The following is a 19,365-nucleotide window of genomic DNA, read 5'->3' as shown; positions in this document are numbered from 1 at the left end:
AACATTTCGAAGCACAGGCACTAGATAGGCGCATTGTAAAGTGCGGTACAGACACGTAGTTCATACCTTTGATGCGCGGAAACATGGTTACAAACAGCTTCCTAAGACACTTGAACAGCCTCCACGCCAGCATAAAATTTACCAGGGAAGCAGAAAAGGACAAACACCCACCATATCTGGACGTGCTGGGCACAAGCGACGGTGGAAACGTGGGAGACGAGGTGTATCGAAAACTGACGCTCGCGGACCGCTACCTGCACAAACTGTCAAACCACCACCCGAGCCAGAAAAGAAGGCGTGGTTAATACACTTGTTGCTGCCACACATTCCCAGAGTGAGGGACAGTATCGGCCGTATATTGCGCAAACACGGCGTAAAGACTATTTACGTACCGACAAAGGAGATCAAAGAGCGTCTCAATTCGGCAAAGGAGAAAGGATCCACTTGCAATGTCGGGAATATACCGCATACAGTGCACATGCGGAAAAGTTTATGTCGGAATGAGTGGGCGATCAGTCAACACCAGGATCACACAACATAAGCGACATTGCAGGCTCGGAAGGAAATCGGCCGTGGCAGATCTCGCGCTGTGTGAGGCCGACCACGTAGTACAGTTCGCCGACACGGAAGTTCTGGCTGTAGAGAAGAACTATCACACCCGCTTGTTCATAGAAGCTGTGGAAATACACAAACACGAGAATAGCTTCAGCAAGAAAGAAGAAAGCATCAAGGTAAGCGGATTCTGGACTCTCGTGCTGCAGCGATGTCGGGAAAAATCATCAGACAAACGTCGGCCAAAGAACCCGAGACAGAAGACCACAGGCAGTTTGTATATTTTATTAATTAGCCTACAGGTCGTCGTCCAAAAGGAGAGGTGCTGTTCTTGGAGAAATGGGGCAAAAAAGAAGGAGGAATCGCAGGAAGCTGTAAAATTGGTTTAAAGGAAGGAGAAGTCTCACAACCTAATGCCTTTTCACGACTGTGGACTGTCAAATTAAGTGTTACGGATTTCGTCACTGAAAACTTTTGGGCTAATACGCTGTGCTAGATACGAGGGCAGTTCAATAAGTAATGCAACACATTTTTTTTCTCGGCCAATTTTGGTTGAAAAAACCGGAAATTTCTTGTGGAATATTTTCAAACATTCCCGCTTCGTCTCGTATAGTTTCATTGACTTCCGACAGGTGGCAGCGCTGTACGGAGCTGTTAAAATGGCGTCTGTAACGGATGTGCGTTGCAAACAACGGGCAGTGATCGAGTTTCTTTTGGCGGAAAACCAGGGCATCTCAGATATTCATAGGCGCTTGCAGAATGTCTACGGTGATCTGGCAGTGGACAAAAGCACGGTGAGTCGTTGGGCAAATCGTGTGTCATCATCGCCGCAAGGTCAAGCAAGACTGACTGATCTCCCGCGTGCGGGCCGGCCGTGCACAGCTGTGACTCCTGCAATGGCGGAGCGTGCGAACACACTCGTTCGAGATGATCGACGGATCACCATCAAACAACTCAGTGCTCAACTTGACATCTCTGTTGGTAGTGCTGTCACAATTGTTCACCAGTTGGGATATTCAAAGGTTTGTTCCCGCTGGGTCCCTCGATGTCTAACCGAACACCATAAAGAGCAAAGGAGAACCATCTGTGCGGAATTGCTTGCTCGTCATGTGGCTGAGGGTGACAATTTCTTGTCAAAGATTGTTACAGGCGATGAAACATGGGTTCATCACTTCGAACCTGAAACAAAACGGCAATCAATGGAGTGGCGCCACACCCACTCCCCTACCAAGAAAAAGTTTAAAGCCATACCCTCAGCCGGTAAAGTCATGGTTACAGTCTTCTGGGACGCTGAAGTGGTTATTCTGTTCGCTGTCCTTCCCCATGGTCAAACGATCAACTCTGAAGTGTATTGTGCTACTCTTCAGAAATTGAAGAACGACTTTAGCGTGTTCGTAGGCACAAAAATCTGAACGAACTTCTCCTTCTTCATGACAACGCAAGACCTCACACAAGTCTTCGCACCTGAGAGGAGCTCACAAAACTTCAGTGGACTGTGCACCCTACAGCCCCGATCTCGCACCGTCGGATTTCCATATGTTTGGCCCAATGAAGGACGCAATCCGTGGGAGGCACTACGCGGATGATGAAGAAGTTATTGATGCAGTACGACGTTGGCTCCGACATCGACCAGTGGAATGGTACCGTGCTGGCATACAGGCCCTCATTTCAAGGTGGCCTAAGGCCGTAGCATTGAATGGAGATTACGTTGAAAAATAGTGTTGTGTAGCTAAAAGATTGGGGAATAACCTGGTGTATTTCAATGCTGAATAAAACAACCCCTGTTTCAGAAAAAAAATGTGTTGCATTACTTATTGGACTGCCCTCGTATATAAAACTCCTTACATTTCCTCTCCGACTCCCTTGGCGGTGTGGCTCTTAGTCCGGCTGTGGCCGACTTGTTTACAGGGGATTTTGAGCAACGGGCGTTGCACACTGCCAGTAAAAGACCAGCACCGTGGTGCCGTTACGCCGACGATACTTTCGTAGTGTGAACGCACGGTGCAGAGGAATTGTATGCCTTCCTGAGAAATCTCAAGAGTATCAACCCGAAACTACAATTTAGTACGGAGACGGAGAATAATGGCCACCTGGCTTGCTCGCGTGTGTCTCTTATCCAGTGAGGATACGGGACGTTGCGCTATAGGGTGCACGAAAAAGCCACGCACACTGACCATTACCTGCACAAAGAGTCTGACCACCACCCCAACCAAAAAGAGATGAGTAAAACCTTCGTGGACAGGGTGGACAGAACTTGTGAACCGACTTATTTAAAAGATGAGCTTGAAATCTACAGTCGACACTTAAGAAAGATGGTTATTGGAACAAGGAGATAGATCGAGCACTTCGCAATAGGGAGAGAATCAGGATGGACGAGGACCAAGTTTTCCTTCCGTTCATCAGTATGATTACAGATCGCATTGGGAAAGTGTTGAGCAAGTATAGTGTGGAAACTGGATCTGTTGATAAAATATCGATATAACGATATTTCTTCCAAAAATATCGATAAATATAGGCGATATGTATTCCACGATATATAGATATCAAAATGGCGATACCGAGTGCCGATGCGTGAAGGACTCTTACTGCTTTTGAGGTATCCTGACATACAGTCTCTCTCTTTGACTGTGTGAAGCAAGCATATGGGCTACACGAGAAGAAGTATGTCCGATAGCACCAGGAGGAGGGGGGCGGGGATGTTTGCGGTGTGAATTGAATGACAAGATTTTCAATGTGAAGAAACAGCACACCAGTTGCCTTAAGAAACAATTTTTAGTGCAACTAGTGTGTTATTTCTTCGATTCCGCATTCTAAAACAGCTGCTGAAAAGGATGAACAATAGTATAATTTCCGCGCGGAATTAGCCGAGCGGTCTAGGGGCTGCAGTCACGGACTGTACGGCAGGTCCCGGCGGAGGTTCGAGTCCTCCCTCGGGCATGGGTGTTTGTCCTTAGAATAATTTAGGTTAAGTAGTGTGTAAGCTTAGGGACTGTTGACCTTAGCAGTTAAGTCTCATAACATTTCACACACATTTGCACATTTGAAAAATATAAATGACTAGATTGGCCTCTGCGGTGGGCAGACACGTGTGAGGGGAAATGTTGACGGAACCGGCGCTACCAGCAGAAACTGTAGCTTTTAGCTCCACCACGTGGTTTTGACACAAGTGCTACGTCGCTGGCGTTGGCAGAAACGAAAAAAAAAAAAGCATGCAAGTCGACATGAAGTGTTCCGGACAAATCCGATGCGTGACGAAACGGAACGAAGGATCCATCGGACGCCTCATATTGTTCCACTTACTTGCAGTTACCATTGTCAGCAAAGGGGTTATCACCAGCCGTGAACGTGCATCGTTTCCCTTTCAATTCTTGCTCGAAGGGGGATAGGAAGGCTGATAGTGTGTATCTAGTAATAAATCAACACATAAATATACAGCTCTAAGACCGGCAGCATATATACGATGTGAAGCCCGTACGTCGATATTTTTTGTTGTCCATATAAATCAATACTTTTTCTCGGTGTACCGAGAGCCGGTACTGTTACTTTGTTAAATATTGATATATCAGACTCCCGATATTTTTAAAAATACCAACAAGCCTGATGTAAACTACCTTCAGACCCACCAGTAAAACAAAAGGATGTTTAAGATCGACAAAAGATATACATCCTTAGACTACACCCTGTGTATATCAAATTCCTTGTAATTGGGGTCGGGTTCATATAGGTAACACAGAAGAAGTTTTACAAGCTGCTACATAGTCACGAATATAAACAGTGATCCAGGTACTGTCAAATGTTTTTAATTCCAGTCTTTGACCACGATATAAAGTCTTTCGACAGTGACCGATTTCAATCAGTAATGACTATTGGGCAGTCTATCTTTCAAAACAATACAGTGCTTCCTATCACGATATACTCTGATACAACCTGGGAATGTACAGATAAAATAAGGTAAAACGTACCTGTTCTACACCGTATCCTAATGTGTTAAAACCGAATGGCATCATCAAAACATATAAATACACTCAGCAAAGCATCGTCACGTAGAATTAAAACATGGTGTACAATATGCCACATCGTCCACACAGTCTGATCCCACACTGCTTGCCTTTTACCTATGGGGTCATTTAAAGCAGCTCGTATATGCAGAGAAAATTAAAAACTGATTATCATCTCGATGAACGCACTGAAGAAATGTGCGCCAGCATTTCCGCAGAAATCCTTCTGCGAGTGCATGACGATAGAATTCAGCGCCTTTATATGAGCGTTGACCGAAAGGGACATCGTGCTGAAGACATTCAATGACTGTTTTTTTATGGAGAACAGTCCCCCTCGTAATTCCAAGAAAAATGTGTTATAACTTTAGAACCATAACTGCTACTTCGAATTTGTTTGTAGGAATGTGTCTGTCGGAAAATGCTGATGTTATTTGATATGTCGCGTAACCGTCTTTCCACTTAAAAATACCGACTTCGATTCAAAATAGCAGATTGCAAGATGGCGCCCATGTTGTGTATATACAGCAAAGGATAGATCACCTCACCATACCTTAGCGGAATGTTCAGGTTTCCCCATTCCTGCAGGGTTTTCGACATAGAGGGGTGTAGTGCGACTTTTGACTCGCCCTGCACTTCCAGAGTCCTGCTCCTTCTGCTCCTGCTTTATCGTGGTCTTAATCAGAAAAGCAATAATATGATCAGGGCCACAGTCTATCCCTGTTTTTAACCTTACATCTTGCACCTGAATTACCCGGTGCCTCAGCACTCTTACACATTCTGTAATGGATTTTAGGTCCCTTGACAGATTGACCCAAGTGTATTTATGTATATCTCTGTGCTGGGATGGAGCATTCATACGAGTACTCTTGTGAACCTTACACAAGTTAATCAGCCTCATTCCGTTACCGTTCTCTACAGCTTAATCATTTAATCTTTTCCCACTTCACCCACTTAAGTCCGTCATTATTAATAATTTGCTTCCATCTGGAAATTCGTCAACCACTTCTTGCAAGCCGTCGAATAAACTCGTCTTCATCTCGTCAGTTGCTGCTTTGTTAGGGTCATACACAAATTAATTCCAGTTTTTGTTCCTTGAATTTTTATTCTTACACTGACTATCGTTCATTCTCTTCCTTCCAATTAAGTATTGCATGTTTCCATTCTCGTTTATAAGAACTGCTTCTTATGATTTGGTCTTTCCACTTCGCCCCAAAACCAAATTCAGTTGGCAGTTACTTCTTGTCCAGATCGTTTCATTGTCGTTTCTCTTATTACCAGGATATGCATTTAATTACCACTAAATCACGTTAAGTCAACTTTCATATCTATGTTACATTTACACTATGTGATCAAAAGTATCCGGACACCTGGCAGAAAATGACTTACAAGTTCGTGGCGACCTCCATCGGCAATGCTGGAATTCAGTATGGTGTTGGCCCACCCTTATCCTTGATGACAGCTTCCACTCTCGCAGGCATACGTTCAGATGTTGGAATATTTGTTGGAGAATGGCAGCGCATTCTCCACGGAGTGCAGCACTGAGGAGAGGTTGTAATTAACCTATTTCTACGTGTTATAACGTGAAGATTAGGGCCGCCACCGACTCTAACCATACAACTAATCAGAGGTTTAGCTGAGTCGGAAAATAAATTAATTCGATCACAGAGCAAAAACTCATAAAATTGCATACGTCGTGATATCGCTCATAGGGGATGCGATGTAATTAATAGTATTGCCCGTGCACTGTTCACGAGAATCAATCATTTAAAATAAAATAGCACATGCAAGAACACTGTGCAATAGATCAGCTCCCAGCAACACACCTGAAAATAAGACTTAACTAAGGCATTTGTTTTAAAATAAAGGGATAAACACCACTGGACCTGTGATTAGGTGCAAAAATGTAACCTCGGAGCACAAGCGAAAATTGTAGATAAAATCATTTAATCCTAAGATATGGATGTGAGGCATGTACACAATTCCTGATAACATTAATTCCTAAAACATTAAAGAAAAGCGTCGATACATTCACCGTTATAACCTACACCTAAAATCATTGGTGTGAATCATTCATACAACTGCTGTTGCCTGATAACTGATCGCAATAATTCGTGAAGCGGTACACGTTTCGCAGTACACCCGCGTGCCCACGTGGTTTGTGTAGACGCAATTTCTAGGTATCGTGGCCAAGTTGTAACAACATCACATCACACAATTATGAACAGTTAACATTCTTTAAAACAAACATGAGATCGGACAGTTAGTGATGACGGTAGCCCGACAAACTCAACCACGTGGTTGGCCCCCCACGGACGAAAGATACATAAAGCAAGGAAATTTTACTAGAAGGTGAAGCTATTAATATTTAGGAAAATAAAAGCTCATACAGGCACAGCTGAAGGCAAACAGACATTCATACAGAAACGAGTGCTCACTTCTTATCGACACCTTCGTGTGGCGCTCTTCCGGCGGATCCATTTACTAAAAGAAAAATCCGCCCTAGTTTTGCATTCCTTGCTGCGACAAGGCAAAGCAATCTTTCAGAGTTGAAAAGCGAGACCAAAAGCTAACAGCTCTCCTCTCGCCAAGTAACAACTCGCCACGCGGTCAGTCTAACTCACCCTTCTCCGACTGGAGCACAGCTGTGGACGCTTCCCGTACCGGCGGCAGACTGCCTCGCTTTTTCTTCTCCGTCCTCTTCCACGCTCCGCGTGGCTCGGAAAACCCAAAGACTCCATTTCCGCTACCAACCTAACGCAGGTGGATTTCTCACAAGTAGCGCAAACCTCTTTGCCTACTTGACCACTACGAGAGTTGGCTATTCTGTACAACTGCTGCTGAATCTGTATGACTATTGCAGACTTTCTGTAGCAGACTACGCCACCCTCTAGCAACGACACATAAACACATTCATTCAATCACACCACTATGAGAGTTATAAACAAGGGAAAGAAAGAGAAATGCTAGAGAAAATGGGCTACCGGACTAATGAAAGGTGGCTACAGGACCCTTTCAACGTATCGATGTCGGTCGATGAGGCCCGGCACGAAGACGGCGTTCCAAAACATCCCAAACTATAGGATTGTGGTTAGGACTCTATGTAGGCCAGTGCATTACAAGAAATTTACTGTCGTGCAACCACTCCGCCATAGGCCGTGCTTTATAAATAGGTGATCGATCGTGTTGAATGACGCAATCGAAATTCCCGAATTTCTCTTCAACAGTGGGAAGCAAGAAGGTGCTTAAAACATCAATGCAGGCCTGTGCTGTGATAGTGCCATAGAAAACAAGAGGTGCCAGCCCCCTGCATGATAAACACGACCACACCATAACATCACCGCCTGCGAATATTAATGTTGGCACTACACACGGCCGGCCTTTGTGGCCGAGCAGTTCTACGCGCTTCAGTGTGGACCCGCGCGACCGCTTCGGTCGCAGGTTCGAGCCCTACCTCGGGCATAGATTGTGTGATGTCCTTAGGATAGTTAGGTTTAAGTAGTTCTAAGTTCTAGGGGACTGATGACCTCAGAAGTTAAGTACCGTAGTGCTCAGAGGCATTTGAACCACACGCTGGCAGAAGACGCTCACCGGGAATTCGCCATAGTCATATCCTGCCATCGGATCGCCACATTGCGTACCGGGATTCGTCACTACACACAACAATTTTACAATCTTCAGTCGTCCAATGTTTACGCTCCTTACACCAAGCGAGGCGTCGTTTGGCATCTACCGGCGTGATGTGTGGCTTATGAGCAGCCGCTCGACCATGAAATCCAAGTTTTCTTACCTCCCTAACCATCATAGTACTTGCTGTGGATCCTGTTGCAGTTTGGAATTCCTGCTTGATGGTCTAGACAGATGTCTGTCTATTAGACATTACGATCACCTTCAACTGTCGCCTGTCTATGTCAATCAACAGACGAGGTCGGCCTGTACGCTTTTGTGCTGTACGTATCCCTTCACGTTTCCACATCACTATCACATCGGAATCATTGGACCTAGGGATGTTTAGGAGTGTGGAAATCTCGCGTACAGACGTTTGACACAAGTGACACCCAATCACCTGACCACGTTCGAAATCCGCGAGTTCCGCAGACCGCCCCATTCTGCTCTCTTACGATGTCTAACGACTACTGAGCTCGCTGATATGGAGTACCTGGCAGTAGGTGGCAGCACAATGCACCTACTATGAAAAACGTATGTTTTTGGGAGTGTCCGGGTACTTTTGATCACTAGGTGCATATCGGTATCAGTTTCGATCTTTCAAATGGAACTTCAGGACTTTGTGCTGGTAATATCGTAGTTCAAGGGACACAAATTCAATTGCGTTTCACTCATTTAGATCCTAATAGCTGTTTCGGAGAATTTGTAGTACTTACAACATTGACTTTACCTGTTTTCAACATGAAACCTATTGGTGCCTTATATGGAAATTTGTGTTGCAGCCATGTGGGTCTGCTTACAAAAGTGTAAACAGGTGCCGGCCGGGGTGGCCGAGCGGTTCTAGGTGCTACAGTCTGGAAACGCACTACCGCCACGGTCGCAGGTTCGAATCCTACCTCGGGTATGGAAGTGTGTAATGTCCTTAGGTTAGTTAGGTTGAAGTAGTTCTAAGTTCTAGGGGACTGATGATCTCAGAAGTTAAGTCCCACAGTGCTCAGAGCCATTTGAACCATTTTGTAAACTGGTGCTAATAGTACTTGGCTATATGTGATAGAACAGACGCTTCCACTGGAAAACAAAGCAAGTGGTATCTAACGTTAAAATTTCTGGTCTCGTTTCTGCCTGCCCATTGCAAGGAAGGTGCATGTAAGAAATTACATGGATCTATAAAACAGGGAACAGAGGTATAAAGACAGGTAAGTATGTTTCATGAGTTTCGGTAAAGAGAATTCTTTGAAGGAAGGGCCTTTTGTCCTGATGTCGCATCAGATCGGAGCGGTAGAATTCCACGCGTCTTCTGCAGTCCCTCTAATTAACCGGCTGCTCAAGTGCCGCCCATCACTCAACACGTGCGTACGACGCAGACAGAATGGAGGCTACACTTCCTCCGTTGCCCTGCGTACCGGTAAGATACAGAAAGACGTCTTCAGCGTACCATGAGCTGCACTAGAATTGTTTTATTTATCAAAATCATTTTTCGGTTTTAAAACACATCACCAGTGGCATTTGGTACAGAGGAACAAACAACTGTGCGTGCATCGAATTCTACATAATGGTAACTGAACGTATATAGCTCTAATATAAGTTCATTTACATCATGCACTTGTGTAGCAGTGGCATGCTGTCAGTCAATACGACAGGATCTGAAATACACTGAAGAGCCAAAGAAACATGTCTAATATCGTGTAGGGTCCCCGCGAGCACGCAGAAGTGCGGCAACACGACGTGGCATCGACTCGAGAAGTGTCTGAAGTAGTGCTGGAGGAAACTGACAGTATGAATCTTTAAGGGCTGTGCATAAATCCGTAAAGTAACTAGGGGGTGGAAATCTCTTCTGAACTGCACGTTGCAAGGCAATCCAGATATTTAGGGAGTTTGGTGGCCAACGCAAGTGTTTAAACTCAGAAGATTGTTCCTGGGACCACTCTGCAGCAATTCTGGACGTGTGGGGTGTCGCATTGTCCTGCTGGAATTGCCCATGTTCGTAGGAATACACAATTGACATGAGTGGATGCAGGTGGTCAGACAGGACGCTTACGTGCGCTTCAGCTGTCAGAGTCGTATCTAATCGTATCAGTAGTCCCACATGACTTCAGCTGCACACGGCCCAGACCATTTCACAGCCTCCACCAGCTTCAACAGTCCCCTGCTGACATACAGGGTCCATGGATTCACGAGGTTGTCTCCATACCCATACACGTCCATCCGCTCGATACAATTCCAAACGGTACTCGTCCGTACAGGCCTCATGTTTCCAGTCATCAACGATCCACTGTCGGTGTTGACGGGCCAGGCGAGGCGTGAAGGTTTGTGTCGTGTGGTGATCAAGGGCACACGAGTGGGTCTTCGGCTCCGTAAGCCAGTATCGATGATGTTTCGTTGAATGGTTCGCATGCTGACACTTGTTGATGGGCCAGCATTAAAATCTGCAGCAAGATACGGAAGGGTTGCACTTCTGTCACGTTGAACGATTCTCTTCAGTCGGCGTTGGTACTGTTCTTGCAGGATCTTTTTCCGGCCGCACCGATCTCGGAGATTTCATGTTTTACCGGATTCCTGATATTCACGGTACACTCGTGAAATGGTCATCAGGGAAAATCCCCACTTCATCGCTACCTCGGAGGTGCTGTGTACCATCGCTCATGCCCCAACTATAACGCGACCTTCAAACTCACTTAAATCTTGATATCCTGCCAAAGCAACAGTAACCGACCTAGGGACCGATGACCGTAGCACCACCCAGTAACCGACCTAGTAACTGCGCCAGACACTTGTTGTCTTATACAGGCGTTGCCGACCGCAGCGCCTATTCTGCCTTTTTACATATCTCTGCATTTGAATACGCAAGCCTATATCAGTTTCTTTGGCGCTTCAGTGTATGTTATGGGAAATATTTCAGATCCTGTCATATTAAATGACAAATGTGTCATTGCTATGTAAGAGCATAATGTAAGTAGACTTATATTACTGCTATATATGTACAGTTATCATTTTGTAGAAATATATGTACATACAATCGTTTGTTCCTGTGTATCAAATGCCACTGGTGATGTGTTATTAACCGGAAAACCGATTTTGGGAAATGAAATAGTTCTAATGGAGCTCATGGTGTATTGAAGACGTCTTTCTATAAACTTTGTTTCCTCTTTATCAGACCTGACGTATTTCTTATTTGGCTAAGAAATTACGAGTTCCGCGTTAAGACGGCAAACCACTTCAAGATCAAACCACATAGGTGTTGTAACTACTCCCAAAATAGTAACGGGATTCGGAAGAGTGCAACGTCGTCGGGCAACTGCGATTCTACCTGGATAAATTTCTACAGTTGCATTAAAAAGAAAAGGAAAAAACGTCGATATCTATTACTCTTTAATTAAACTAAACTCTGTCCGAACTGGTCATAAAGCCCCAACGGTACCGACCGGTCGCCGTGTCATCCTCGGCCAACAGGCCTCACTGTAAGCGGATATGCAGGACCATGTGGTCAGCACGCAGCTATCCAGATTACGAGACCGGAACCGCTACTTCTCAGTCAAGTACCTCCTCAATTGGCCTCGAAAGGGCCGAGTGGACCCCGCTTGCCAACAGCGTTCGGTAGACCGGATGGTCACCCATACAAGTGCTAGCCCAGCCCGACAGCGCTTAACTTCGGTGATGTGACGGGAAGCGGTGCTACCACTGCGGCAAGGCCGTTGCCTTCTCTGTAAGTAATTAGCAATGAAAATACGCTAAGTGCCGCTTAGTGAGTGCTTTCTCATTTTTCACCCAGTGGAAACGATATTACGACATTGTAAACGGCTTCGGAAGCAGCTGAGGTGCAGAGCTTAGCCGAATCGCCCCTTACATCGGAAAAGACGTGTGTGCTCCAGAGCTGAGCGACGCTGCCGCCGAGCGCTCACCTCGCAGTCGTCCGCCAGGTAGTCGTAGCTGGCGGTGAACTCCCCCGTGTAGGCCGTCTCGTTGACAGCCTCGTCCAAGATCAGCGACACGTTCACCAGCATCCCCGGGTATTCCCCGTCGTCGCAGGCGCCAAAGTCCACGGTCTTCAAAGCGTACGGGCCCTGCCGGGCACAAACAATACATTGCAAGGGGTCTTCCAGCACTCGTGTCGACACAACGAAACCAAGTGCTGACAAAACAATACGTTAGTGCTTCATCTTCACAAATATATAGGATGATTTATGCACCATGTACAAGCTCTAGGGATTGACTGAAGAGAGGATACAGATCAGAAAAGGTCTATCAAAATATCCACGGGTGTACTGCCGGTCTACAGTGTCCAACGGGCACAATATTTCGGCGATCATACATGTCGCCATCATCAGGTGAACTGACGGACTGAGCTCCTGTGAACGTGCCGGCACGGAGATCCGTACACTATGGCTGCTCAGGGGGAACTGGGTTCGGTCGCGGCGGCGGCCGATTTAGATACCCTCCGCCCGCGGCGCGCTCACTCCGCCGTCCGCGCCCCGCGCCACGGTCGCGCAGTGGAACAGATTGCGACGGCGACTGAGATGACGTCGGTGTGATGGCTCTGTCCGCCGTGTACGCCATCGAAATTCGCACCAATGACGAACTCATAAACCGTGACTGTGGCTATAAGCTTAGCAAGGATTGGGAACCAGCGATTGGGTTAATCAAGAGTAAATCGAGCAAATGTATAGTTGTGACGACCACGGCGGACAGAACCATCACGCCGACGTCATCTCAGACGCCGTCGCAATCTGTTCCACCGCGCGACCGTGGCGTGGGGCGCGGACGGCGGAGGGAGCGCGCCGCGGGCGGAGGGTATTTAAATCGGCCGCCGCTGCGACTGAACCCAGTTCCCCTGAGCAGCCATAGTGTACGGATCTCCGTGCCGGCACGTTCACAGGAGCTCAGTCCGTCAGTTCACCTGATGATGGCGACATGTATGATCGCCGAAATATTGTGCCCGTTGGACACTGTAGACCGGCAGTACACCTGTGGATATTTTGATTGTCAAATACGCCGGGAGAAACTCAAGAATCACAGAAAAGGTCTAATAAACTTATGCCCGGAAGTGTATGGTTTCTATGCTAGAGGCCATTTATTCAACCGTACGAGGGTCGTTCAATAAGTAATGCCCTACATTTCTTTTCTCACAACATATTTGTTGTTAAGAGTCAGAATTTGGTGACACTAACAGAGTGATTATAATTAAAATTTCAAAACGCTGTAGAAATAACACCTCTGGTCAAAATTACGTCAATTTGCAACGGAATATTATCGGAGAAGGAGCAAAACGTACGACAGAAGAAAAAAAAAATTGTGAAGATTGATCAGTAGATGGCGCTGTATGTGTCAGAATACGTAAATGAAACCACCTGCCATGCGCACGACCCAGTGAAGTTGGTATAAACACGCCGGGTCCACGGCTTTTCCTCCTTCCGCATCTGCAACGTTCGCCGTGACTGTCTCAGTGCAGGATCCCGCTCTGCTCGTAAAGCTGCATTACAAGAATGATGGCTGTGCACACGTCGCTCTGCAGAAGCCACAGCAGTGCAGGAGGAGGCGAGTGGCGGAGTGCAAACGTGTGGTGCACGGAGAACTGCCAGAACGTCGGGCGTACCCGTGAGCACGGCGCGTAAAACCCTACGAAACATTCTTCTTTGCTGTCCATTCAGAATTTCCCATGTGCACAAGTTGCTTCCCGTTGACCTGCCAGCAAGAGAGACCTTTGCTTTAGAATTTCTTGCTCGCACAGAAGTGGTCAATGATTGACCGTGGAAGATTTTGTGGACAGACGAAGCCCACTTTCATCAGACAGGATATGTCAGTACACAGAATTGTCGAGTATGGGCAACGGAAAATCCACACGCAAACCAACCAGTACCACTTCATGCTGAAAAGGTCTCTGTGTGTTGCGGGTTTATGGCATGGTTTTTCATAGGGCCATATTTTTTGCAAGAGACAGGTGCTTCCGCTCCTGTTACCTGTACCGTCACTGGTAAGCGCTATCAGTGTCTTTTGCGCAACCACTTCATTCCAGCTCTTCAACAGCGTGGGTGTGTGGATGAAATCATTTTTATTCAAGATGGCGCACCTCCGCACACTGAAAATCCAATTAAGCAGCTGCCGAAGTACCAGTTCGGAAATGCTAGAATAATCAGCCGCCATTTCCTTACAGCCTGGCCGTCTCTATCACCTGATCTTGATCCGTGTGATTTCTGGCTGTGCGGCTGTCTGAAAGATGTTGCGTTCAGAGATCCGACTGCAAACTTAGCTACATTTAAGACACGGATTGCGCAACACATTCTGAACGTGATCCCGGAAACACTTTGAAGAGTTGTGGAACATGCTGTTTCTCGATTTCAACTGAAACGGTGGACAGCATATTGAACACGTTTTGCACCAGCGACAAGGAAATTAATAATCGGATTTCATTATGATTGGTGCTGTTTATGCGGATATTGTCCTCAGGACTATTAAAAACTGATTTTTCCCAAACCATGTGATATGACCTTGCCTTGGTGGATGGGCTTACGTAATTAACAGTATGACACCTATACACCCTATGCACATTGAGCAGTACACTTTGTTTGACGTCAAACGTACACCTTAGGCTTTGTTGTATGATTCATTTGTAGTCAACCTCTATTAAACAATGACTCTTACAGCGCCATCTATTGCTACATTCTGTAACTATTTATTTTTCTTCTACGATAGATTTTCCCCCTTCTCCGTTAATATTCCGTTGCAATTTGATTTTATTCTGACCAGTGGCGTTATTTCTGCAGCGGTTTGAAAGTTTAACTTTAATTATAGTCATCCTGTACATGAACATGTCTTGTCCAAGTCCTACTTTTCTACATAGTCTCCATCACGTTCTATGGCTGCACGCCATCGTTGTGGAAGAGCATGTATTCCCTGCTATTAAAAGCCCTTGTCCTGTAGGCGTAGCCATGTTTTCACTGCATGACTGACACTCTCTTCATCTTCAAAGTGTGTTCCCCATACAGAGTCTTTAGGCGGCCCTAAGAGATGCAAGTCCGAGGGTGCAAGGTCTGGACTGTAGGGCGGATGACGCAATGATTTCCAACCCAATGGGGCGATGTGTTCCCGGGTTCTCACACTTGTGTGTGGACGTGCTTTATCGTGTTGGAGCAAGTTTTATACTGGATTCTTGTCCGATCGAACACATCCGAAACGGTTCTGGAATTTATTCGAAGTCTTCTCGTACGCCTCTGAATTGATGGTTAACCGTCTTGGAATCACATCCACGAGAATAACATCATCAAAATCTAAGAAGACTGTCACCATGACTCTTCCAGCAATGATGGTTGTCTTGATTTTTCTCTTTTGTGGTGAATGAGGATGATGGCACTCCATGGACTGCCTTTTCGTTTCCGGCGCAAAGTGGTGCATCCAGCTTTCGTCCCCTGTAACGGTCCATGACAGAAGTCTGTCTCCGTCGGTTTCTAAACGCTCCTACAATTCAGATGAAATGGTCTTTCTTTGAATCTTGTGGCCCGCTGTGAGCATTCGTGGAACCCATCTTGAGCACCTCTTTGACTATCTGAGAGCCTCCATCATTGCAGACGCACTTCCAATGCTGACCGACAACTGTAGAGCCAGTTGTAGAGTTGTGATGCGTCGGTCGGCACGGATAACGGCAGCCGCACGATTCGGCACGTCTGGAGCAGTGGCTGCTACAGGACGTCCCGAGCGGGGCTGATCGTGGAGCTCTGTTTCTGCATTTCCCGAGGCTCTAACTTTCTTTACCCATCACCCAACTGTACTCCTATGAACTGCAGCATCGCCAAACACTGCAAACAAATGTTTATGGATGTTCACCACGGTTTCTGTTTCTGCACACAAGAATTCAATAACAGCACGGTGCTTGTAACGTGGGTTGTATGTAGAAGCCATTTTGACGCTGTACTACGGCTCTGCCACTTGCCAGAACGGTTCGAAACCTCCCGGTGCAGGGAACGAACATCAAATGTGAAGCACCCACTAGGACGTTTGTCTGTGTATTTTAAAAATTTTTTAAAAATGTGGGAAGTTAGTTACTGAACTACACTCGTACATTGTAGCAGAGACTGCGGTATAATACGCGCTGTCGCATGTAGCCACAGTTACAAAATGTGTTGGAAACGTTTCCCATGTGCCTCATCTCATCCGTGTACGTGCTGCAGCGTGCTGTGTGTGACACGTCCGCACTGGCCAGGCTGCACCCGGACAGTGTCACAGGCGGCACGGATACACTGCTCCAGCGTCTCCACATCTGGAGTGGGCTCTGCCTGCATGATGCTACTGAGATGACCCCCTAACCAGAAATCGCACGGGTTGAGGTCCGGTGAACGAGCAGACCATGCGACTGGAACCCCCCCCCCTCCCTCCCCCACCCCGCCACCATGTGACCCACCAACAAGGGAGGACAAGACTGAGGCGCGTCCGGGCGTTGGCGGCGATGTTAGCTGGAGCACCTGCACGTAGTAGCCGTACAATCCTCCGAATCATCAACGGCACTTCTTCCAGCAGGGGGGATAGAGTCAGCCACAACAAGTTCCGGCCTGTTATGTGTCTTGGAAGGAAGATCGATCCCAAAATACGGTCGCCAGTTATTCCGGCCGACACATTCCGGCTGCACCGATGCTGGTCACTCGCTGTCACCATACCCTGCGGGTTCTGCATAATATGCCACAGATGACTGTCCCGAAAGTTGATGATGCCACTCCGCGTAAAGGTGGCCTCATCTGTGAATGGGATGGATGACACAAATCCCGGAATCGTGGTAGCCAGTCGGAGAAACCAGTGACAAAGCGGATCCCGATGTGGAAAGTCTGTCGCTAGTAAGCCCTGCATACGCTGTGATAGGGTAGCAACAGTTGTCATCGAGAATGTCCCACACGGTCGTCTGACGCACCGTGTACTGGGATGGGGGGGGGGGGGAACTTTATGGTACGGACACGGCAGTCGCCTTCCACAGTGTTAGACACATTTTCCTCCAAGTCTGGTGTCCAAACATTTGGGGTACGTCTTTCATGATTTCTAGCTTCCTGAAACGACCCCGCGTCAGACAAACGGCGAAATATTGTTGCAAACATTGAGAGCTGTGCCAGAATGAGATTTTCACTCTGCAGCGGAGTGTGCGCTGATATGAAACTTCCTGGCAGATTAAAACTGTGTGCCGAACCGAGACTCGAACTCGGGACCTTTGCCTTTCGCGGGCAAGTGCTCTACCAACGTAGCTACCCAAGCACGACTCACGCCCCGTCCTCACAGCTTTACTTCTGCCAGTTTCATTGAGAGCTGTGGTTGTTGGCGGGAAGAGTTCTGATACAACGTTACTTCCAGCAACCCGTTGCTATTTGCCTTTCCGTAAGTAAGCACCATGTCGGCAAGCTGTCGATTCGAATATAGGAGCATTGTGAATAACGCTGCATCACGTCCACTACACGGTAAATCAAGAGAAGTGAATCGGACACAACGTTACCAATTACTGTGGCTTGAGAGGGCGCTAGGGCATGACATACGAGGAACAGTACCACCCTCTAGGAGGAAACTACCACCCTCTAGGAGGAAACCACGCGTACTGTGGCTGCATGCTACAGTGCGTGTTAGACCGCATTCTCTGTAACAAAATACGATTCAGTAAGTGACCTCTAGCATGGAAACCATGCCTTTCCGTACATAAGTTCGTTACACTATTTTTGTTCCGTATCCTCTCATCGATCAATCCCTAGAGTTTGCACATGGTGGTAAAAATCACTCTATATAAAGGAGAAACGTTGTCTAACATTGTTCTCTAAAATCTCTAATAGTTTACCTCAAATTTTTACACAAGGCTCTTATAAGCGATTGAAAGAACATAGGCTACACATTTTCTTAAACAACAATGCACATATTTTTCCGTTAAAACCGAGTCCGAGAAAGAAAGCGCTGTTCTGTGTTATGAAAAGTGTGGCTTCGACTCCTTTCTCACAGATGGCTTCTGTTACGGTAGCAGAATGTTTAGACCATTATACAAAATTTTTATCCCTCATATATCGTTTCTCAGGGAATATAATTTTAAGCAATATATGTCTACCGAACAAAGTGCTGTTTTGTTTTCTTCCTCGAAGGCGGATTTCACATAAACTTGTATGATCAGAAATTTGTATTTCTACCTTATAGGCTTATGCTGTGTGAATCATCCTAAACTTTGTAATGCTTTTTGTCCGTGGATTAAGACTGCGATGTAATGTCACAGAAGATGCTTCCCTCACATATCAAGCAGCTGCAGAGGTCTCTCTTGTCCCCCAGATACCAATCATCGTAACCGATCTATCCATTCATTTTACGTCAATCAACATTTATTTTGCAATAACAGAGAATGCTCACGGTCTGGCATACAAATACGTTGGAACGGATCTACGATCAGAGTGTTTGTACCGTCGTGAACTGTATGTACCGTTTCACTGACACTTGGCACACAGTAGAACAGAAACTAAAATTGTACTCTGTAGTATCAGGGCATAGGCTACAACAACTATTGTACAAACAACAGTACATAAGTGTACAGGGTGAAGCGAAATTCGCGCACTCGGGCTTCGCGGCCCACCACATGTACAGTAACGACTTCTGTCAACACACACATCCAGCGCTGTACAGTTGGTGCTTCTGGAGGCAAACCACGGCCGAGTTCTACCGGCGGTGCCTGAACGGCGCACTCGACGCACCAGCAGACGACCAGCAGTAGCTGCCGCGACTGAGGAGAACCGAGGCGAAACTCCTTCAAATAAGGAAACAACAAATGAGAGGCGTCCTCACCAGATGCAAGGCGTATGGCGAGGTGGATGAAGAGCCACTCACCGTGCACCACCTAAATAGGGGAAGGGAGAGAGCCGCAGGAAAGTGCGTAAGTGAGCTGCAGGACAAGCAGGGGCAGACGCTCACGACGCAAGCGGAATTAACAAAACACATCGAAGGCTATTTCCGAGACATGTTCCGTCGAGAAGCGACAGACGACACGGCGACTGCTGGATTTCTCCAGCAGACGAGGAGCGTGCTGACAGGCGCGGACAGGGCGCTGCTGGCAGAGAATGTCGACGAGGACGACGTCAGAGAGACGATGGAGACCAGCGCCAGAGCCACAGCACCGGCCGCCGACGGCATCCCGCTCCAGTTCTGCCCCTCGTACTGGGGC

General features: G+C 46.9%; 1 protein-coding gene across 2 annotated transcripts in view; it reads right to left on the bottom strand.

Moving 5' to 3' along the window:
* The window catches only part of LOC126108705 (uncharacterized), a 144,985-nt gene that overhangs the window by 88,766 nt on the left and 36,854 nt on the right, over positions 1-19,365 (bottom strand). For both annotated transcript variants that reach the window (XM_049914023.1, XM_049914022.1), the window contains exon 2: positions 12,113-12,274. In XM_049914023.1, coding sequence (XP_049769980.1) covers positions 12,113-12,274 — 162 coding nt within the window. The remainder of the gene's footprint in view (positions 1-12,112; positions 12,275-19,365) is intronic.

This window comes from Schistocerca cancellata, chromosome 11, assembly GCF_023864275.1.
Source record: "Schistocerca cancellata isolate TAMUIC-IGC-003103 chromosome 11, iqSchCanc2.1, whole genome shotgun sequence".
Taxonomy (NCBI): Eukaryota; Metazoa; Arthropoda; class Insecta; order Orthoptera; family Acrididae; genus Schistocerca; species Schistocerca cancellata.
Note: the sequence above shows the minus strand (reverse complement) of the source record. Positions and strands in the feature narration are given on the sequence as shown.